This window comes from Podarcis tiliguerta (genome assembly GCF_965153285.1).
Source record: "Podarcis tiliguerta genome assembly, chromosome: 13".
Taxonomy (NCBI): domain Eukaryota; kingdom Metazoa; phylum Chordata; class Lepidosauria; order Squamata; family Lacertidae; genus Podarcis; species Podarcis tiliguerta.
Genome location: NC_139546.1, coordinates 17,756,479 through 17,773,786, shown reverse-complemented (window position 1 = coordinate 17,773,786; position 17,308 = coordinate 17,756,479). Strand labels below are relative to the sequence as shown.

At 48.1% G+C, this 17,308-nt stretch overlaps 2 protein-coding genes across 2 annotated transcripts in view; one reads left to right on the top strand and one right to left on the bottom strand.

Annotated features, from left to right (window-relative positions):
- Positions 1-491: 491 nt before the first annotated feature.
- On the top strand, positions 492-12,146 carry RRAS (RAS related). The gene is made up of 6 exons (XM_083408203.1): positions 492-1,688; positions 3,987-4,074; positions 5,605-5,707; positions 6,664-6,772; positions 8,150-8,268; positions 9,917-12,146. Exons 1-6 carry the CDS (start codon positions 771-773, stop codon positions 10,002-10,004), a joined length of 1,425 nt encoding a protein of 474 aa, XP_083264329.1. The 5' UTR covers positions 492-770; the 3' UTR covers positions 10,005-12,146.
- Positions 12,147-13,015: 869 nt separating this feature from the next.
- PRR12 (proline rich 12) overlaps positions 13,016-17,308 on the bottom strand; it is a 47,454-nt gene continuing 43,161 nt past the window's right edge. Inside the window, exon 14 of the mRNA XM_083408086.1 lies at positions 13,016-16,318. Within this exon, the coding sequence (XP_083264212.1) occupies positions 16,178-16,318 (141 nt within the window). The 3' untranslated portion in view covers positions 13,016-16,177. The remainder of the gene's footprint in view (positions 16,319-17,308) is intronic.

Sequence of the window (17,308 nt, the reverse complement as noted above, 5' to 3'; positions counted from 1 at the left end):
TTCGGTGCATGGCAAGGAGGGTCCTGTGCAGGCAGCTGGCGGGTGGAGGGAGGGAGGCAACAAGCAGCGGGTGGTGCCTCGACTTCCTTCGCACAACACATGAAAGGAATGTGGTGGTGAGCTCATGGCTCCTCGCCCCGCGCACCACGCCCCGCGGCGGGTCCTAGCGCCCTGCGCTCAGCCCAACGAGAAAAGAAGAGCGGTTGGGACCCAGCCTTACAGCTGGCCCATTCCCTGCACTTCCAAAGACCCAGAAATCCTGACTCCGAGTCATAGGGGCCGAGGTCCATTCGCCACCCCGCCCCATAAATTATTTGAGCCCCCAAACCACCCAATTGCTTTTTTTTCTGGGGCTACGCATGCCCCTAAACATTTTGTGAATCTTTGTACTCCCCCCCCATTTTTTTATTGATTTTCCAAAAATTTTTAACAAACAAACATAAATCTCAACCGTATTTAAACCAATCTTAGTGACATTGTTAAGTGACTTCCTGAAATCCCCTTGGTTGAATTTCAGTGTATATCATTTTAGCAGTTTTCCTAAACCAATTTTCTCGTGAACCTTTGTACTTTTGTCCATTTACTGTATTTATTCCCCCTGATTTTAACTATAAAATGGTGATTTTCTTGAGTCAAAATGAGAGTACCGCTAAACATTTTTTTAAGGGGGGAGCACTGGGTATTGTCATTCAAATGGTGTGTATGCGCGCTGTGTTATAAGGTTTGGGGCAGCCCTAAGCCCACCCCGCCCCAAACTATTCTAAACAGCTATGGCTGCAACCGATCCTATGTGCGCCACATTGGGAATAAAGTCTCACGGACTAATCTCCGATGTTGTGATGCACTTCGAATCACCATCATCATCAACACCCAAAGGATCAGCATCCAGTTCCCGCCTCCCACCGCCGGAGCGCCAAAAAGGACCCAGAAGTCCTTTTTCCAACACCAAACCTCTCCGCCACCCTGCAAAGCAAAATCCCGAGCCGCAGGGGACGCGCAGGGCGCGCCTAGAAAGTCAGCGCGAGGCCGCCACGTGGGAAGCTGCAGTAGTCAAGTTACTAGTTCCTGTTGCGCACAGTCCCTGCTCTTTCCCCGGAGTGCCGCCACTCCAGGGTCAGCGCGAATCGTTAAACCGCAGGGTTGTAACCGTGTTGTTGTTGTTGTTTTGGCCCGATCTTGCTTTTGCTTTGCGCTTTGGCGGAAAGGGAGTAGCAGCGCTTCCGAAGGCGCGCCGTGCGTCCTGGGGAGAAAAGCGCACGACCGGAGAGAAGCGGCCCTCCTCCTCCTCCACTAGCGACGGGGCCCACCACCCCGGGGCGGGGGCGGAGTGTGGGGGCCGGCGGAGTTTGTTCCGGACGTGGGACCCGCCCCGCAGCGGCTCCCGTTGGCCAAATAGGGAAGCGGAGCGGCCGGGAATCGCCGCGCTTCGCTTCTCGGAGCGCCGATTCGTATCGTGCAGGGAGGAGGGCCCACCCCGGATCTCAGCCATCTTTCGAGGGGCGGCAGGGACGGTAGCCGGCGATGGCAGCGGCAGGGCTGGGGGGCTTCTGAGTTCACCGAGCCGATCCCCCACCCCCCTGACCATGATGAATCCCAAGGAAGGCGCGGCGCCGCTGGAGAAATACAAACTGGTGGTGGTCGGCGGAGGCGGCGTGGGCAAGAGCGCGCTGACCATCCAATTCATCCAGGTATGGAGAGCCCAAGAAGGCGAGGGCGGGAGAGCGGGGCCGGGGGGGGGGCAGATGGCGACAAAAATATATATTTAAAAACCTCCCCAAACTTTACCATATGTTTCCGCGCCGAAGTTCGCGTTCAGGTGACACAGGGCGGTGGTGAAAGCGAAACCTGAGCCAAGATCCTGTGTTGTTGATGAGAATGAGTTTTTTTTTTAAACTGGGAGGAAGTTTTGCCGCCTCTGCTGGGAGGTTTTCCCTCCCCAAGAGAAGCGTTCAGCGCGTAGCCGCCTGGCTTGAGCAAGTCCCGACTGCCGACGCTGTGTGCACGTTTACTCGGGAGTAATCCCCGTGGAAGTTCGGTGGGGCTCCGATTAAACGTGCGCAGGAACCCAATCGCCTGTTTCCCCCTAGCGGCGGAGGCAGGGATTTCTCCTAAGGTGGACCTCTAGATGTTGGTAGACTCCAGCTCCCATCATCCCTGACCGTTGGCCACGCTGGCTGGGGCTGATGGGAGTTGTAGTCCCACAAGTTTCTCAGTCCTGTTCTAAGCCGATCCCGTCGCTGCCCCCCCCCCCAAATAACCCAAGATCCACGGTGTGAGAGAAAAGGGCTTTGATGTTTCCCGGTGAACTGGAAGGGCGATTGCTGCTTAGTCCTGAGCAGCCCCAAATGCTTCCTCTGGAGAGGCTGAGATTGCGGTCCTCCTGAACCTCCCCTATTGGGAACCAGGTGATGAGGGTGGGCAAGGGTGCCAGCTTGAATAAAATATTGGGGGGGGGGGGCGCAGGTAAGCCCCGTCCTGCTTACAAGACACGGCACATGCACACTGTTTGAACGGCAATGCCAATCAACTTTGGGGGGCCCTCAAATATTTTATTGGGGGACGCAGGGACCTTGGCCCCCAGGAGGTTGGGGAAGGGGAGTTATCCTTGGCACGGAATGGAAAGGTCCAAATCAAGTGGAGAAAAAAGGAGGTACCAGGGACTGGGACCATCAGCATCACACTGTGCTTGTGAGCTTTCTAGAGGCAGCTGGCTCCTGTTGTAAACAAGGGATGGGCTGGATGGCATTTCCAGCTAAAGGATCTTGCATGTGAGAGCCGGAAAGGGATCTCTGCTCAGACCCTGGAGAGCCACTGTTCAATCTGATGTGCCCAGGCTAGGTGGACCAGGTAGTTTAAAATGATCAGATGACCTTTGGCTCCGATGCATTAAAGCAAAGCTTGCATTGTTTTATAAATTTGGATCTGATCCAGAAAGGGAAACCTTTTTATAATTTTTTTAAGAATGCAGGGCAGGGAAGGACCAGAATCCAAGGTTTGTGTAACACACTGCAGAGTTCCTTGCAAATAAAACCACAGACGTTATTAGCATGCTTCTGTTTCATTTTAGTGGTCTGCTAAGAGAGTAAGAGACGCAGGTGGCGCTGTGGGTTAAACCACAGAGCCTAGGACTTGCCGATCAGAAGGTCGGCGGTTCCAATCCCCGCGACGGGGTGAGCTCCCGTTGCTCAGTCCCTGCTCCTGCCAACCTAGCAGTTCGAAAACACATCAAAGTGCAAGTACATAAATAGGTACCGCTCCGGCGGGAAGGTAAACGGCGTTTCCGTGCACTGCTCTGGTTCGCCAGAAGCGGCTTAGTCATGCTGGCCACATGACCCGGAAGCCTCGGCCAATAAAGCAAGATGGGCACTGCAACCCCAAAGTCGGTCACGACTGGACCTAATGGTGAGGTCCCTTTACCCTTTACCTTTAAGAGAGTATAGAATCATAAAGTTGGAAGGGATCACAAGAGTCATCTAGTCCAACCCCCTCCAATGCAGGAATCTTTCACCCAACGTGGGGCTTGAAACCACAACCCTGAGTTTAAGAGTCTCATTCTCTATCAGCTGAGCTATCCCATGACGGCAATGGAGGGGAGAAGTTCTCCAACGTGGGGAAGAAAACCAGGCTACTAACTTCCTAGCAGGATAGTTTTAAAAACCGGCCTTTCGCCAGATCCATCCCTCCAGCATCCTGCTTTATCTCCTTGCTGGCCAGGGAGTAATAGAAAGCAATCTCATTCTCCTCAGCCAGCCCATTCACTCGCCGGCATGGAATTCCTAGTCGCCTCTGGTGACCAAATTACTGATCTGATGTCAAAGAGACCTGAAGGAACTCTTGTGCTGGAAAACTATGGTTCTCATGGGGAACACAGGATCAATACTGGGGGCAGGGTGTCCTGTTTTTGCTCTTATGGAGTAGCAAGGGTCTTCAAGTTCAGTTCTTTCTGTCATCCTTAACATCTTTCCTTTCTTCCTCCCCCCCCCCAGTCATATTTTGTCTCGGACTATGACCCCACAATTGAGGACTCGTACACAAAAATCTGCAACATCGATGGCACCTCCACACGGTTGGATAGTGAGTATTACTGGGCTGGCGTCCTATTCAGGTGATGTGGATGGAGGCTGCATGCAAATGATTTGAGGGAGACAGAAGCTTGGGAGAAAGTGATCCTAGCATTCTGCAATGGGCAGCATCCTTCCTTAGCTTTGCTTATAAAGGGATGGAGGAACGTTGAGTGTATCATGACCACAGCTTTGTGGGAGGGGGCTTTGTTATGCTTTCCCCCATCTCCAGTGTCCTCCATCAGTGGTCAAATGAGTGGGGGGGGACGACATTCAGTTTGTGTGACAAACGGCTCCATGAGAAGCAAATTGAGGAAGGGAAATTAGACAGAATGCATTGGGAGAGGAGAATCACCCAACAACAAAGGGAAGATTGGGAACAATATGATGTGAAGTGCCATATTGAGAGAGCTCAGACAGGTATAATGTCCCAAGTGCTTTATTGCAACAAACTCGCAAGAAAGCTGTCCCTTCCTGATGACATCATCTGATTGGACAGAAGGGTAGCCCATGCTACTACATGGAGGGTTAAAGATCTGGAAGCACTTATTGGGTGTGGGGGAACCATAAAGGAATTTGGAACAAATGTTTTTTCTCAAAGGTGAATAGGAGGTACATGTTTAGTAGGGGTGCGTGTCAATATCAGGACATAGGAATGAACGAATGAATCTTTATTTGCATCAGCCATAGCAACAAAACAACAATACAATATACAAAGAATAAATATAATGATGTCATAATGCTTATGGCCTGCTCTGCAAATGTAATGTAATGAGGTGATAAGAGTGGAGTGTACCACTTTGAACTCCAGGTGAATGTTCCAATTCTGCACTTAAAACCACACTGATAATGACCCTAAACCAGGGGTCAGCAAACTTTTTCAGCAGGGGGCCGGTCCACTGTCCATCAGACCTTGTTCGGGGCTGGACTATATTTTTTTGGGGGGGGAATGAACGAATTCCCATGCCCCACAAATAACCAGAGATGCATTTTAAATAAAAGCACACATTCTACTCATGTAAAAGCACATTGATTCCTGGACTGTCCGTGGGCCGGGTTTAGAAGGCAATTGGGCCAGATCCGGCCCCCGGGCCTTAGTTTGCCTACCCGTGCCCTAAACTCTGTAAATAGCAAATTAGCCCCAAAAACTAGCGGTTTCTCCCTCAGCCGATGGAAGGGGTGGTGCTGGTTGCTTCTTACTTGCAAGGAATATTTTGTCTGTCTGTTTTGATGTGGGAGAGCACATGAATGTAGGGCAGGGATAGCCAACATTGTGCCTTCCAAACATTTGTTGGACAACAGATCCCATCACCTTTGGCCATTGGCCCTCCTGGCTGGGGCTGATGGGAATTGGAGTCCATCATATTTACCTGCCCCACACCTGGCATCATCTAGGGTAGGTGGGCATGACTAGGCCAAGGCATCATAGCAGACCAAATGGGGAGGCTTGGTGGACCCAATCAGTCCCAGGGGGCCATCTCTTGTTTCACACCCATCACATTTGGAATGATTCAGATCTAATCTGCTTCCCTTATGATTTCAGTTCTGGACACAGCTGGCCAGGAGGAGTTTGGGGCCATGAGAGAGCAGTATATGCGTACTGGGGAAGGTTTCCTCCTTGTCTATGCCATCAATGATCGTGGCAGGTAAGACCCAAGCCATGGTTACATTAGAAGGTCCTGTCCTCTCAGTCCAGTGGTCAAAGGATGGGGAGGAAAGAGCTTTCTATGGGTTCTGAGTTGAGTTGGTGTGTTTTCTTCTGGTGATTTTCTGAGGGGGTGTTTAATTTGTAGTTCGCTAGGACAGCAAGTTTTGATAATGCCAGGTACAACAAAACACCTCACCGTGCCTAATTAAACATCTACATTTACTTAAATGAAGTAACTGTTGTCAGAATGCTCAACAGGACTCTTATTTGTATATTTAAAACATGATATCCTGCATTTCACCACGTAGATCTCAAAAGCTGCTTACAGCTATAAAATACACAATATATGAAATTTAATTACAGGTAGGTAGCCGTGTTGGTCTGCTGTAGTCGAAACAAAATGAAAAAATTCCTTCCAGTTGCATCTTAGAGACCAACAAAGTTAGTTATTGGTATGAGCTTTCTGAAGAAGTCTGCATGCACACAAAAGCTCATACCAATAACTAACTTAGTTGGTCTCTAAGGTGCTACTGGAAGGAATTTATTTTATGAAATTTAAACATTAATAAAACCTCAATTAATTATGAGGTTATAACATGCACATTTAATCATTTTTAAAAGATGCAAAGATCTAGTTTTGAAATAAAACAGTTTTGCCAGTTAATAGCTTACGTTACACACATACTCTGCAGAATATTTTATATTGTTTATCCTCACAACATCAAAGCAGACTGTTCTAATTTCCATTTTACAGCTGGGGAAACTGAGACTGAGAGCAACTTATTCTGGTCAGTCCAGTAAGCTTACAGTTAAGGATTTGACCCGGGGTTAGCCACACCTGATGTTTCCAGTTCCCCTAACCTCAGTAGTTTTTAACCAAACTTAGAACAGTGTCCTTTTTAGGGAGCATCTTACTGAAAAGTCTCACCTGTGTTCTTTGCTTCTCTGCCACAGTTTCAATGAGATCCACAAGTTTCACACACAGATACTTCGAGTGAAAGACCGTGACGACTTTCCCATGATCCTTGTGGGGAATAAGGCTGACCTTGACCTTTATCGGCAGGTGAGCCTTCCATAGCATTCAATCACTTATCGTGATACCAGTTTCTGCGTGGTGGGACTCTGGGCTGGTACATGAGTCGATGATGTTTTGAATCCTCTCTCTGCAGTCTCAATTTGGGAAACCCATATAGACCTGGGTAAGAATTAAGATAAATGTGTAATGCCTTGCTCTAGGGAGGCTTGGCAAGGCATGAGCTTGAGAGATGAGGCCTTCTTTGTGGTGGCACCACAACTCATGAATGCTTTCCCAATTTTATTTCATCAGGCTCCCTCTGTGTTTTGTCAGAGATGGGATGCACTTTTATTTTGATGGGGGATTTTTTGTGTGTTTCACACCCAGTTTTATCGTTGCTGGTTGTAATGGATAATAGGGAGAAGGAACCGTCAGCCCTCCATATGTTGTTGGATTGTAACTCCCATCATCCCTAGCTATTGGCCATGCTGGCAGGGGCTGATGGGAACTGGAGTCCAATAACATGTGGAAGGCCACAGGTTAAGCCATCTTTGATTTAACATCTTTTGCTGCTGCTGCATTTGTTTTTGCTCTGCTGCAAGTTCTGACTACATGCTGCTAAGCCAAAACACGGCTTAGGATGAACGTGCAAGTGGGTTCACTTCTACAGGGAAATGATGACCACTTTGTACCTCCGGCACTCATTCTCCTGTTGCCCTGAGCTGAGCCGTAATTTGCCTTAGCAGGTCATCCAAATCTGGGCAACTAATAAATATAATACAGTGGTACCTTGGGTTACAGACGCTTCAGGTTACAGATGCTTCAGGTTACATACTCCGCTAACCCAGAAATAGTACCTTGGGTTAAGAACTTTGCTTCAGGATGAGAACAGAAACTGCGCGGCAGCAGCGGGAGGCCCCATTAGCTAAAGTGGTACCTCAGGTTAAGAACAGTTTCAGGTTAAGAACGGACCTCCAGAACGAATTAAGTTCTTAACCCGAGGTACCACTGTAAAGGACAATAAATAAAATTGAATAATTGCCATTCCCTGGCTGTTTTATATGCTGCGCAGGGAGCAGTGTTGTATTTGACCCAGTTGGTCTCCAAAATTAGGAGAGCTTGGCTGAGAGAAAATTAATCTTTTGTGAGCAGCCATGAATGGGGAAGATTTGGCTGCCACAAGGCACCCACGCCTTCTTACATGCCCCTTCACTATCTCCACATTTCCAGTTCCCTTAAAAAATGTGGGGCAGGGGTCACAAATGAGGTGGATGTGGGTTGCTGTGCAACCAAACATTACAACTACCAAATGCCAGCCGCCATTTTGTTTTCTCCTTTTGCTCCCTCCCTCACACTACCGCAGCTACACTCTTCCGCCATGTAATGGTATCCATTGCTATTTCTCATCGCTGCTTTTTTATCCAGGTACCCAAGGAGGAGGCCCTCAGCTTTGCCCGGGAGAATCGGATCCCGTACATGGAAGCCTCTGCCAAAATCCGCCTCAATGTGGATGAATCTTTTTATGAGCTGGTCAGGGCCATCAGGTAAGAGGACAGGTGACTTGCTGGATGTGCTGTGTCTTAACACGACTAAGTCGGTTGCTTTGAGACAATTTTTTTTTGGCAGGGGTGTCAAATACAGTGGTACCTCGGAAGTCGAATGGAATCGGTTCCGGAAGTCTGTTCGACTTCCAAAATGTTCGGAAACCAAGGCACGGCTTCCGATTGGCTGCAGGAAGCTCCTGCAGCCAATCGGAAGCCGTGGAAGCCCCATCAGACATTTGGGTTCCAAAGAACGTTCACAAACCGGAACACTCCCTTCCAGGTTTGTGGCATTTGGGAGCCAAAATATTTGACTCGCAAGGTGTTTGGGATCCAAGGTACGACTATATAGTGAATAAGTAAATACAGTGGTACCTCGGGTTACATACGCTTCAGGTTACAGACTCCACTAATCCAGAAATAGTGCTTCAGGTTAAGAACTTTGCTTCAGGGTGAGAACAGAAATCGTGCTGTAGCGGCAGCAGGAGGCCCCATTAGCTAAAGTGGTGCTTCAGGTTAAGAACAGTTTCAGGTTAAGTACGGACCTCCGGAACGAATTAGGTACTTAACCCGAGGTACCACTGTAATAAAATTGGCTCCCCAAAGCCTGGGGGAAGCAGTTTCCTTTGATAATAACTTCAATATGGAGGCCATTTGTGGCTATTTGTACTGTATTTCATTATTTACCTCAATCTGGTGCCCTCTAGATGTTTCAGATTATTGGGTTGTCTTTGTTTTTGTTTTTATTATGTATCCTGTGTTTTTATTTTGTAATTTATGTTGTGAACAGTCCTGAGATCAATGGGTATAGGGCCGTATACAAATTTAATAAATAAATGAAATACTACTACTGCTGATAATAATAATTTAGACTACAGCTTCCATAAGCCCCAGCCAACATAGCTTGGTGAAAGTTGATTTACTATCTATCTATCTATCTATCTATCTATCTATCTATCTATCTATCCATTTATCCCTATGCCTTTAGCCTAGGAGTAAACAGATTTGAGGCTTGTGGTATCTACTTTTACTAGATCCTCAAGATCCAACAATTAGAGCCTTGCTAAATTTGGCCACCAAGTTCAGAGGTCCCCAATATGGTGTTATTTTAGATGTTAGACTCTTAACTCTCATCAACCTTGACCAAAGGCCATGGTGGCTAGGGCTGATGGGAATTGTAGTCCAACAACAACAGGAGGGCTGCCTGTGACCTAGTCATAGAGTAAAATTGTAGAGTTGGAAGGGTATGTGAGGGTCATCCATCCCACCCACCCCTGCAATCTCAGAACTTATGAGAAAAACTTGCATTTTCCTAAAAATCTGAGGTGATAAGAGCTATGCTGCCTTTTTTTTTGCTATAGTCATACCTCAGGTTGAAGTTGCTTCAGGTTGAGCGTTTTCGGGTTGCGCACAGTGATGACCCGGAAGTAATGGAATGAGTTACTTCCGGGTTTCGCCGCATGTGCAGACGCTCAAAATGATGTCATGTGCAGAAGCGGCGAATTGCGACCTGTGCATGCGCAGATGTGGGTTGCGTTCTGCTCTGGATGCGAACAGGGCTCCGGAACGGATCCCGTTCGCATCCAGAGGGTACTACTGTATTCTCTGCTTCCTGTTCCAATTTTTACCTCTTCCCTCTTTTGATTTGCAGGAGGTTTCATGAGCTGGAATCCCCCCCTGCCCCGGCTGTCAGCCCTAAGAAGAAAGAAAGCAAAGGCTGCCCTTGTTCCCTGCTGTAAACTGCCTTCCCACACCAAGCTACAAAGCCCGGAAAGGGAAGAACAACTGCTCAGGTTCCCTCCTAAGGAATGGATGTGGCAGGATTTCTCCCTTATCTCCACCTCCCCCCACCTCTCACCCCCCCTCACCTATGCAACAAGGGCTGGCAATGTGTATTCTGCAGTTGTGTCCAAATACTACAATACATCTGGCGCAGAGCGTTCCTGCAAACTGGAACAGGTCAGGAAGCAGATAAATCATGTACCCCCTCAACACCCACTAAATAGGCAGGAAATAGGTTGTATACATGATGACTGGGACAAGGTGTGGGAAGAGTATGCCGTGCCTTCCTAGCCTGTTCCCCCACCTTTCTCTGTTAAGTCTTCAGAGAAAACTGGCAAGAAGGGGAATCTCCTACACCAGGGGGTAGGAGCAGAGGCGGACTTGGGGCTTCCAGAGATGCCAAAATTTGGTGCCGTGCCCTCTGCCCCAAATCCCAGTGTGGGTGAACCAGTCATGCTTCTCTAAATCTGCCCGTGGTAGAAGGCAGAGCAATTTGAGAAATGTGGCTTCATGGGTTTAAATCCGGAAAGAATAGGATAGTCTGGTTTTAGGATGGGTGAGAGAGTGAGCAGGAAAACGAGGGGCAGAGACCTTTCAATGCAGCCAGAGCCAGCAAGCTTTTTGCACATACACACTTTTATGTACATGTTCAAAGCCGCATTGTACAAATGCATCTAAAGGGGTGTTATCTATTTTTTTAAAAATCACAGCCATCATTATGCACAGCACGTGATTAATAGGAACAGTCAATACAAATTAAGCAAGGAATTTTATTTTATTTTTTGCAACCCTCCAGCTGCTTTGGACTACAACTCCCATGAGCCCCAGCCAGAACACATCCTAGCAGGGGCTGATGGGAGTTGTAGTCCAAAACAAAAATAGGTTAGCAGCATCACATTACAGTAGGGGACCCAAAGAAGCAATCTTTTTTGTGGGGAGGGTGCCTCCCCCACAAAAACCGTCTGAGACGGGGTTGAATGAACCCCAAGGGCTATCTACCCATTTTAGATCCTCTACCTGCCACCTAAAGAGCAAATGGGCATAAGGAAATTAAATCCTGCCCAAATGCAAGGCACCCTCCCCCCGCAAGCAGGTAAGGGATGTGTGTGAAGGTCACTTCTGCCAGCCTGCTGCAGATCATTCCAGCTTGTTAAACACCAAAGAGTTACCACCTATTCAAGCACAATCATCTTGTGGCACTTTAAATACAAACAGATTTATTACGGCATAAGCCATCCTTGAATAGAGTCCGCATTGTCAGCTGTAGGAAGTCTTCTCTGTTGGCAATTATATGTAATCTACACACACACACGGTACAGAGGGGTGGGTTTTTTTTGCAAATGGTGGGGCCAAAGGGCCATGAAATGTTAGGGTAGGAAGCTGTGAAATTCTCACATACCCAGAAGTGGTTTTGAATAAAAGGGAGTCATTCCCAAATCAGCGTGTGTTGCTGTTTGTGGTGGCGGCACAAAGTTGGGCGGGTCAGGAAGCAGGCAGCACTGAGTAGGCTATGGAGACATTCAGGCTATAATCCGATACACACTTACCTGAGAAACAAGTGGAACTCTGTGGAACTTTCTTCCAAGTAGACATTCATGGGACTGCATTCAGTGTGGTCTCTTGGATATGGTCCATCCACATTTCAAGGGTGAGCAGGCTGCCTCAGAAGTCTCAGGATGTAGCCCGTGGAGCAGGAATGGGGAATTGGTGGCTCGCCAAACACATGAGATCCAGCTCACACCAACCGTGGCAAAAATGGCTAACTGTGAGGTGCGATGGGCGCTCGGGTCAACAGGACTTTAGTGACCAGCATAGGTGCTCAAGGTGATCTATCCATGATCAACCTACACCTGAGGGATGGAGGACAGTCAAAAGGAAGTCCTTCACAGGGCACACCACTGAACTATGGCATTTGGGTGGCTTTAAGAGGGGATTGGACATGGGTGGGCCCTAAAACACCTGTAACTTAAAACTTAAAAGACTGACCCATATCCTCCGGCAACAGTGTTTTGAGTCTCAACTTCTTTTGTATTCTAATTCCTGAAGAAAAGAAAGGTATTTGTACTGCAAATAAAATCAAACTCTGGGCAGGTACTTGTGATGCTGTCCTTTGTTGTGATCTTTCTTTCAGAAGTGAATACTGGGTTAAAGCAGGGACACAATTACTAGACTTTTGGAGATTTGGGGTGGAAAAACCTATCTGGATCAAGGAACGGGGTTTCCAAAGTCTAAACCAGTTCCCCAAACTTAGGTCTCCAACTGTTTCTGGACTACAGTTCCCATCATCCCTGACCACTGTTCCTGCTAGCTAGGGATGATGCGAGTTGTAGTCCAAAAACAGCTGGAGACCTGAGTTTGGGAAACGCTGGTCTAAACGGACTTAGATTAGAAGAGGGAGAAAGGTTGTTTTCTGCTGCTCCAGAGAAGCGGACACGGAGCAATGGATCCAAACTACAAGAAAGAAGATTCCACCTAAACATTAGGAAGACCTTCCTGACAGTAAGAGCTGTTCGACAGTGGAATTTGCTGCCAGGGAGTGTGGTGGAGTCTCCTCCTTTGGAGGTCTTTAAGCAGAGGCTTGACAACCATATGTCAGGAGTGCTCTGATGGTGTTTCCTGCTTGGCAGGGGGTTGGACTCGATGGCCCTTGTGGTCTCTTCCAACTCTATGATTCTATGATTCTTTATTTAAGCCAGAGGTTGTGCATTCGTTAGGCAGACACCGAACCAAAATGGGGGACAAACCTCTAGGACATGGGAAATTTTTGGCCCTCCAGATGTTGCTGAACTACAACTCTCAACTGCACCAAGGAGTTGTAGTTCAACATCTGGGTGGCCAAAGGTCCTGCCCCCTGCTCTAGAATTAAGAAGCCAGGTCTCCTGGGTGTCTCTCACTGTCCAAACTGATCACTGCAAATGAACCCTCCTCTGCCACCCCAAAAACAAGGAATAAAGCTGTACAGCAGGCATTTGATTTTTGCAAAGAAAAGTGTTTTTTGTCATTTTGTTTGTGTACACAGTATACAATGTGAGTTTTACATATTGAGAGAAAAAAACGTCTCAGACACTAATAATAAACAATAAAAATATATAGGAACATCCAATAATACAGAACACAAATCCCATTATCTCAGAACAATACCCTTGAGGCGCGAACAAGATACACAGAAATACACATCGTAAAAAAGGGGGCCTTCCAAGATCCAAATTTGGGGCGGGTGGGGGAGGAGGAGGAGAAGTCTTTTCGTCACAGGAAGCTGTGGGGTGTGTTTGTGTGTGTGTGCGTGCACACACATTCTTAAACAACTCTGAGCTGGGCCCTTCCAATTCTGGTGCACAGGGTTTGGGCTGCTTGGCCCCTCCGTCCAGGGGGCAAACGCCTTAGCAAAATTTTGCATGAAATTGATGGTACGAGTCTGTCGTTCCAGGAGGTATCGAGGCTCTGAATGTCCCTTGAAAACAAACCACGTGTATGTCCCCCCATCCCTTCGTTTCCCAAACCCCATGTTCAACTTGCTAACCCCACCTCCACACACAGGATCAAGCTACAGTCGGTCGCCTCTAAGGCCCAACAGCTATCAGTAAACCGGGTTTGCAAGGGGAAAAGCTGTTAAAAACTAAATTGCAAGCTTTTAAAATATCCAAAAGGAAGCCAGTCAACCCTCTTCCCCCCTTTAAAAACACTCCATTCTGAGTGGAGCTCATGTACACCAAGTTCCACCCCCCTCCATGCACTCTCACAATCACACTTGCCAACCTCTACTCATCCACAATAAATAATTAAGGGGAAAGGGTAGGATCCAGGGGGAAGCGGAGAGTTGTGTATATATAAGGGACCCTGATCTAACACAGCCAGATGGGCCCCCCAACACATTTCTGTGCTGTCCAGATACTTAACTGAAGAAGCTCTGCTGGGGCATTGGGACCAACCCCTCTTCTGAGGTGGGATCTGTTTTCTCCTCCACCCTAGAGTACCTTTTTTTGCACTTCCTCCATGGGAAGTGTGTGGGAACCATGATAATAAAAAAAAAATCAAACCGGTGGGTGGGTGCTTTCAGCACCCCCTGCAATGCCGGAATATGCAGCTGCCCCATATGGGGATCAAACCTGCAACCTTTTGACGGTAGAGAAAAGCAAAGAAGAAACAGAAACTGAACCGTGGGGAGACTGGGCTGGTACAGAGAAATCAGAAGTAGTCTCGGGGAGTGGGAATGAGGTAGACGTTGGTTGGGGGGCGGGAATCTGATCTAGCATGGGAATCTACGTGGAGATGTGAGATGGATCTGGGAGGTCACTAGGAAAACCCAAAGGAGGAAACATGCCGAGGTGGCTGACTGGCTGGCCTATGGGTGTGTTTGGGTGATATATGAGAGAGGCTGGCTGAACGACCGGGCTGGGCTGCGAGCGGAAAGTGTGTGAAACAGGGCAAGGACCTAATTGTCTATCTAAAGAGAGTTTATTTTAGCATTTCAGCTCAGGGTTAGAGAGGGATCTTTGCTTAGGAGGCTGCGGGGCGAGGGACACAGAATCTCCCTTCCCCCTCAATAACAACAACAACAATAATGGTGATTAAAAATAATAATAATAACGACCTCCTAATGAAAAGTTTCAGTCCAAACCAAATAACGTCACAGCTACAGGTGAGGAGAGAGAGAAAGAGAGAGAGAGAGAGAGAAACTCCTGCGTATCGTTAAGTTCAAGTTAGTCAAATACAATATGATACATAGACTTTTTATCCTATACAGTATATACAGCTGAGGGGAGGGATGGGGAGCAGAATCCTGCCTTGTCAAACACCACGAGGAAGGGGGTGGAAGGGAATTATCCTTTCCTCAAAGGAGCTCAGTTCTAAGAAAAGCACAGAGGGACATAACTACGGCCTAGTGCACCCCTTTCCGTGATCCGCGTGAGGGCCAGTTGAGAAAGTCTGAACAGTCTTTTTTTTAAAATGGGGGAAAGTGGTTGGGATGGGAAGGAGACGTAGGAAGCCTTGATACAGACAGGTTGCTATGGGTGTCACTATGCCCCTCCCCCCCATTTACGGTTACCTATTCAGAAGGGTTATGGGTGGAGAGATGCTCCACACGTCCCAAAGAGCTAGAACCCCAAACTCGGCGGGCAAAAAGAAAAGAAGGGGGGAGAGTGGCTCGTGGCAAGTCCGCCAGCAGCAATCGCCCCCACGAAAATGGCTGAGTGAAGAAGGAAGGTGCTCCAGAGACAGCCTGCGGGAGCGGGTTGGGGGGTGGCTCTTTGCAACCGTTTGGTTGGGAAGGGGCAACTTGGCAATAAATATTCCTGTTGGAAGCAGTAACAGAGGCAATCGCTGTGAGTGTGTGAGTGGAGTGCCTCTCCCCAGCCTCGACTCAAAGCAACAGTTTATTTGGCAGAGATGGGATGAGAGTTGTCTGAGGGCAGGGAGTGGAGTCTCATTGCCTGGTCAGACTGTGGATAAAAGGATCTGGGCACAGCGTTAAGGGTGGCCAATTTCACCCCCTGCCACACACACACTCGGCTTTCCCTAGGGAGACGTTCCTGATGGACAAGATGCAGGACAGTGAGTACCCTGGACCCTCTTGTATGTGTTTATTCACGCTGCCCGTCAAAACACACGCGTCCCCATTCCCACCCCATCACCCCGATGAAACCTACGGCTCCTGGATCCCATCCCCACAAGCTCCAGATCCCGGCACCAACACTCCTCTGACCTTCCTATGGGGGTCCTCCTACTCTCAGTCCCCCCCAGAGCAGGGGGCGAGGCTGCTCCAATTAGACATTTATACATTTATATATAAATAATATTTCTCTGTACAGCCAGGGCAAAGGAGAAAGGGGGGCTGTCCAGCCATCCGCTCCTTTTGATGAGAACCCTCCTCAACGTGTGCTCTCTGCCATCACAAACCTCCCGCGCACCCCACCACCAAAAATAAAAATGAAGAGGCGCATCCCAGGTCCTGTTTTTTTAAAAAAAGAAAAGAAAACCTGAAAAGGGAAGGGGTGGTGGTGGTAAGCTGAGTCTGAACTCGTTGCCTGTGATGGTACCCCTCGACCTTCCTCTCCCCACTTCCTGCTCTGGCTCTGCAGAGGGGCGGGCGTTAGGTGGCCCCTCCCGGGGCGTGGCTCCGGCGGCTGCGTCACGCACATTTGCTCTGTGCCTGAGTCAGCAACTCGCTGAAGGAGTCAAACAGTTTCTCCAGCCATGGCTGGTTGCGCATGCACTGCTGCACCACTTCTTCCTGGCCCAGGTCTTCGTCCTGACCCTCGATCGCCGTTGTCTGCAGGAGGAGAGCCCCACCCGCCCCCCAAGAGAAGGACAAAACGTTAGCTAAGAGGCTTCATTATGCGCGCACATGTGGGCAGCACGGGACTCACGGGGCTTATGAAAACAAATGGATTCCGCAACCGGGCGAATCAAATTCTGCAACCCGAAGAAAGCGAAGTTGTGTTTTATTTGTTTATAAAAATATTTATGTAGCGCTGTGTCGTAAAAACGTAGCACAGTGGTTTCATTATGCGCGCACATGTGGGCAGCACGGGACTCACGGGGCTTATGAAAACAAATGGATTCCGCAACCAGGCAAATCAAATTCCGCAACCCGAAGAAAGCAGAGTTGTGTTTTGTTTGTTTATAAAAATATTTATATAGCGCTGTGTCGTAAAAACGTAGCACGGTGGTTTACAGCACCATAAAAACACAGTCAAGCAATAAAGTCATAAACAAGTTAGAAGCAAAAGGAAGTTGAAAGCAAACATCAAGAGACCGTTGTGCGCTCTTGATTATCTGCATAGGCTTGGGGGAATAGAAAAGTTTTCAGCAGGCACTGAAAAGCTGGTATGGAAGGCGCCCGTATGAATTATGCACCTTCATGCAATTCCTCACTCCCTATGCCACTCAATAATTTCATAGAATTGTAGAGTTGGAAGGGTCCCTGAGGACCATTTACTTCAACCCCCTACAATGCACAAGTTCATTCTTGATTTGTTAGATATAGGGGTAGCACAAAAGTAATGCAAACTACCTGTGGCAGATCCCTCTAGCCACTGGAAATCCTATCCTACCACCTCTCTGGCTTTTTAGATTTTACTAGGCCATGATCACAAAGTTACAAGGATATATTTGCAACAACAGGGACAATAAACTTTTTTCTAAAAATAGTAGCTGAATTCTGAACCCAATTTCACGTTTTGCACCTCTATGATCGGCACACCCTGCAGTATATACATCATCCTCAGTTTAAGAGTGAAAGCTCAAAGTTCTGCCGTAA

Bases quoted from the DNA above. Each gene is read 5' to 3' on its own strand.
- RRAS (XM_083408203.1), top strand. From the start codon at position 771: ATGGCTGCAACCGATCCTATGTGCGCCACATTGGGAATAAAGTCTCAC. The intron at 1,689-3,986 runs GTATGGAGAGCC...CCCCCCCCCCAG, and splicing joins TGACCATCCAATTCATCCAG to TCATATTTTGTCTCGGACTA. The intron at 6,773-8,149 runs GTGAGCCTTCCA...TTTTTTATCCAG, and splicing joins ACCTTGACCTTTATCGGCAG to GTACCCAAGGAGGAGGCCCT.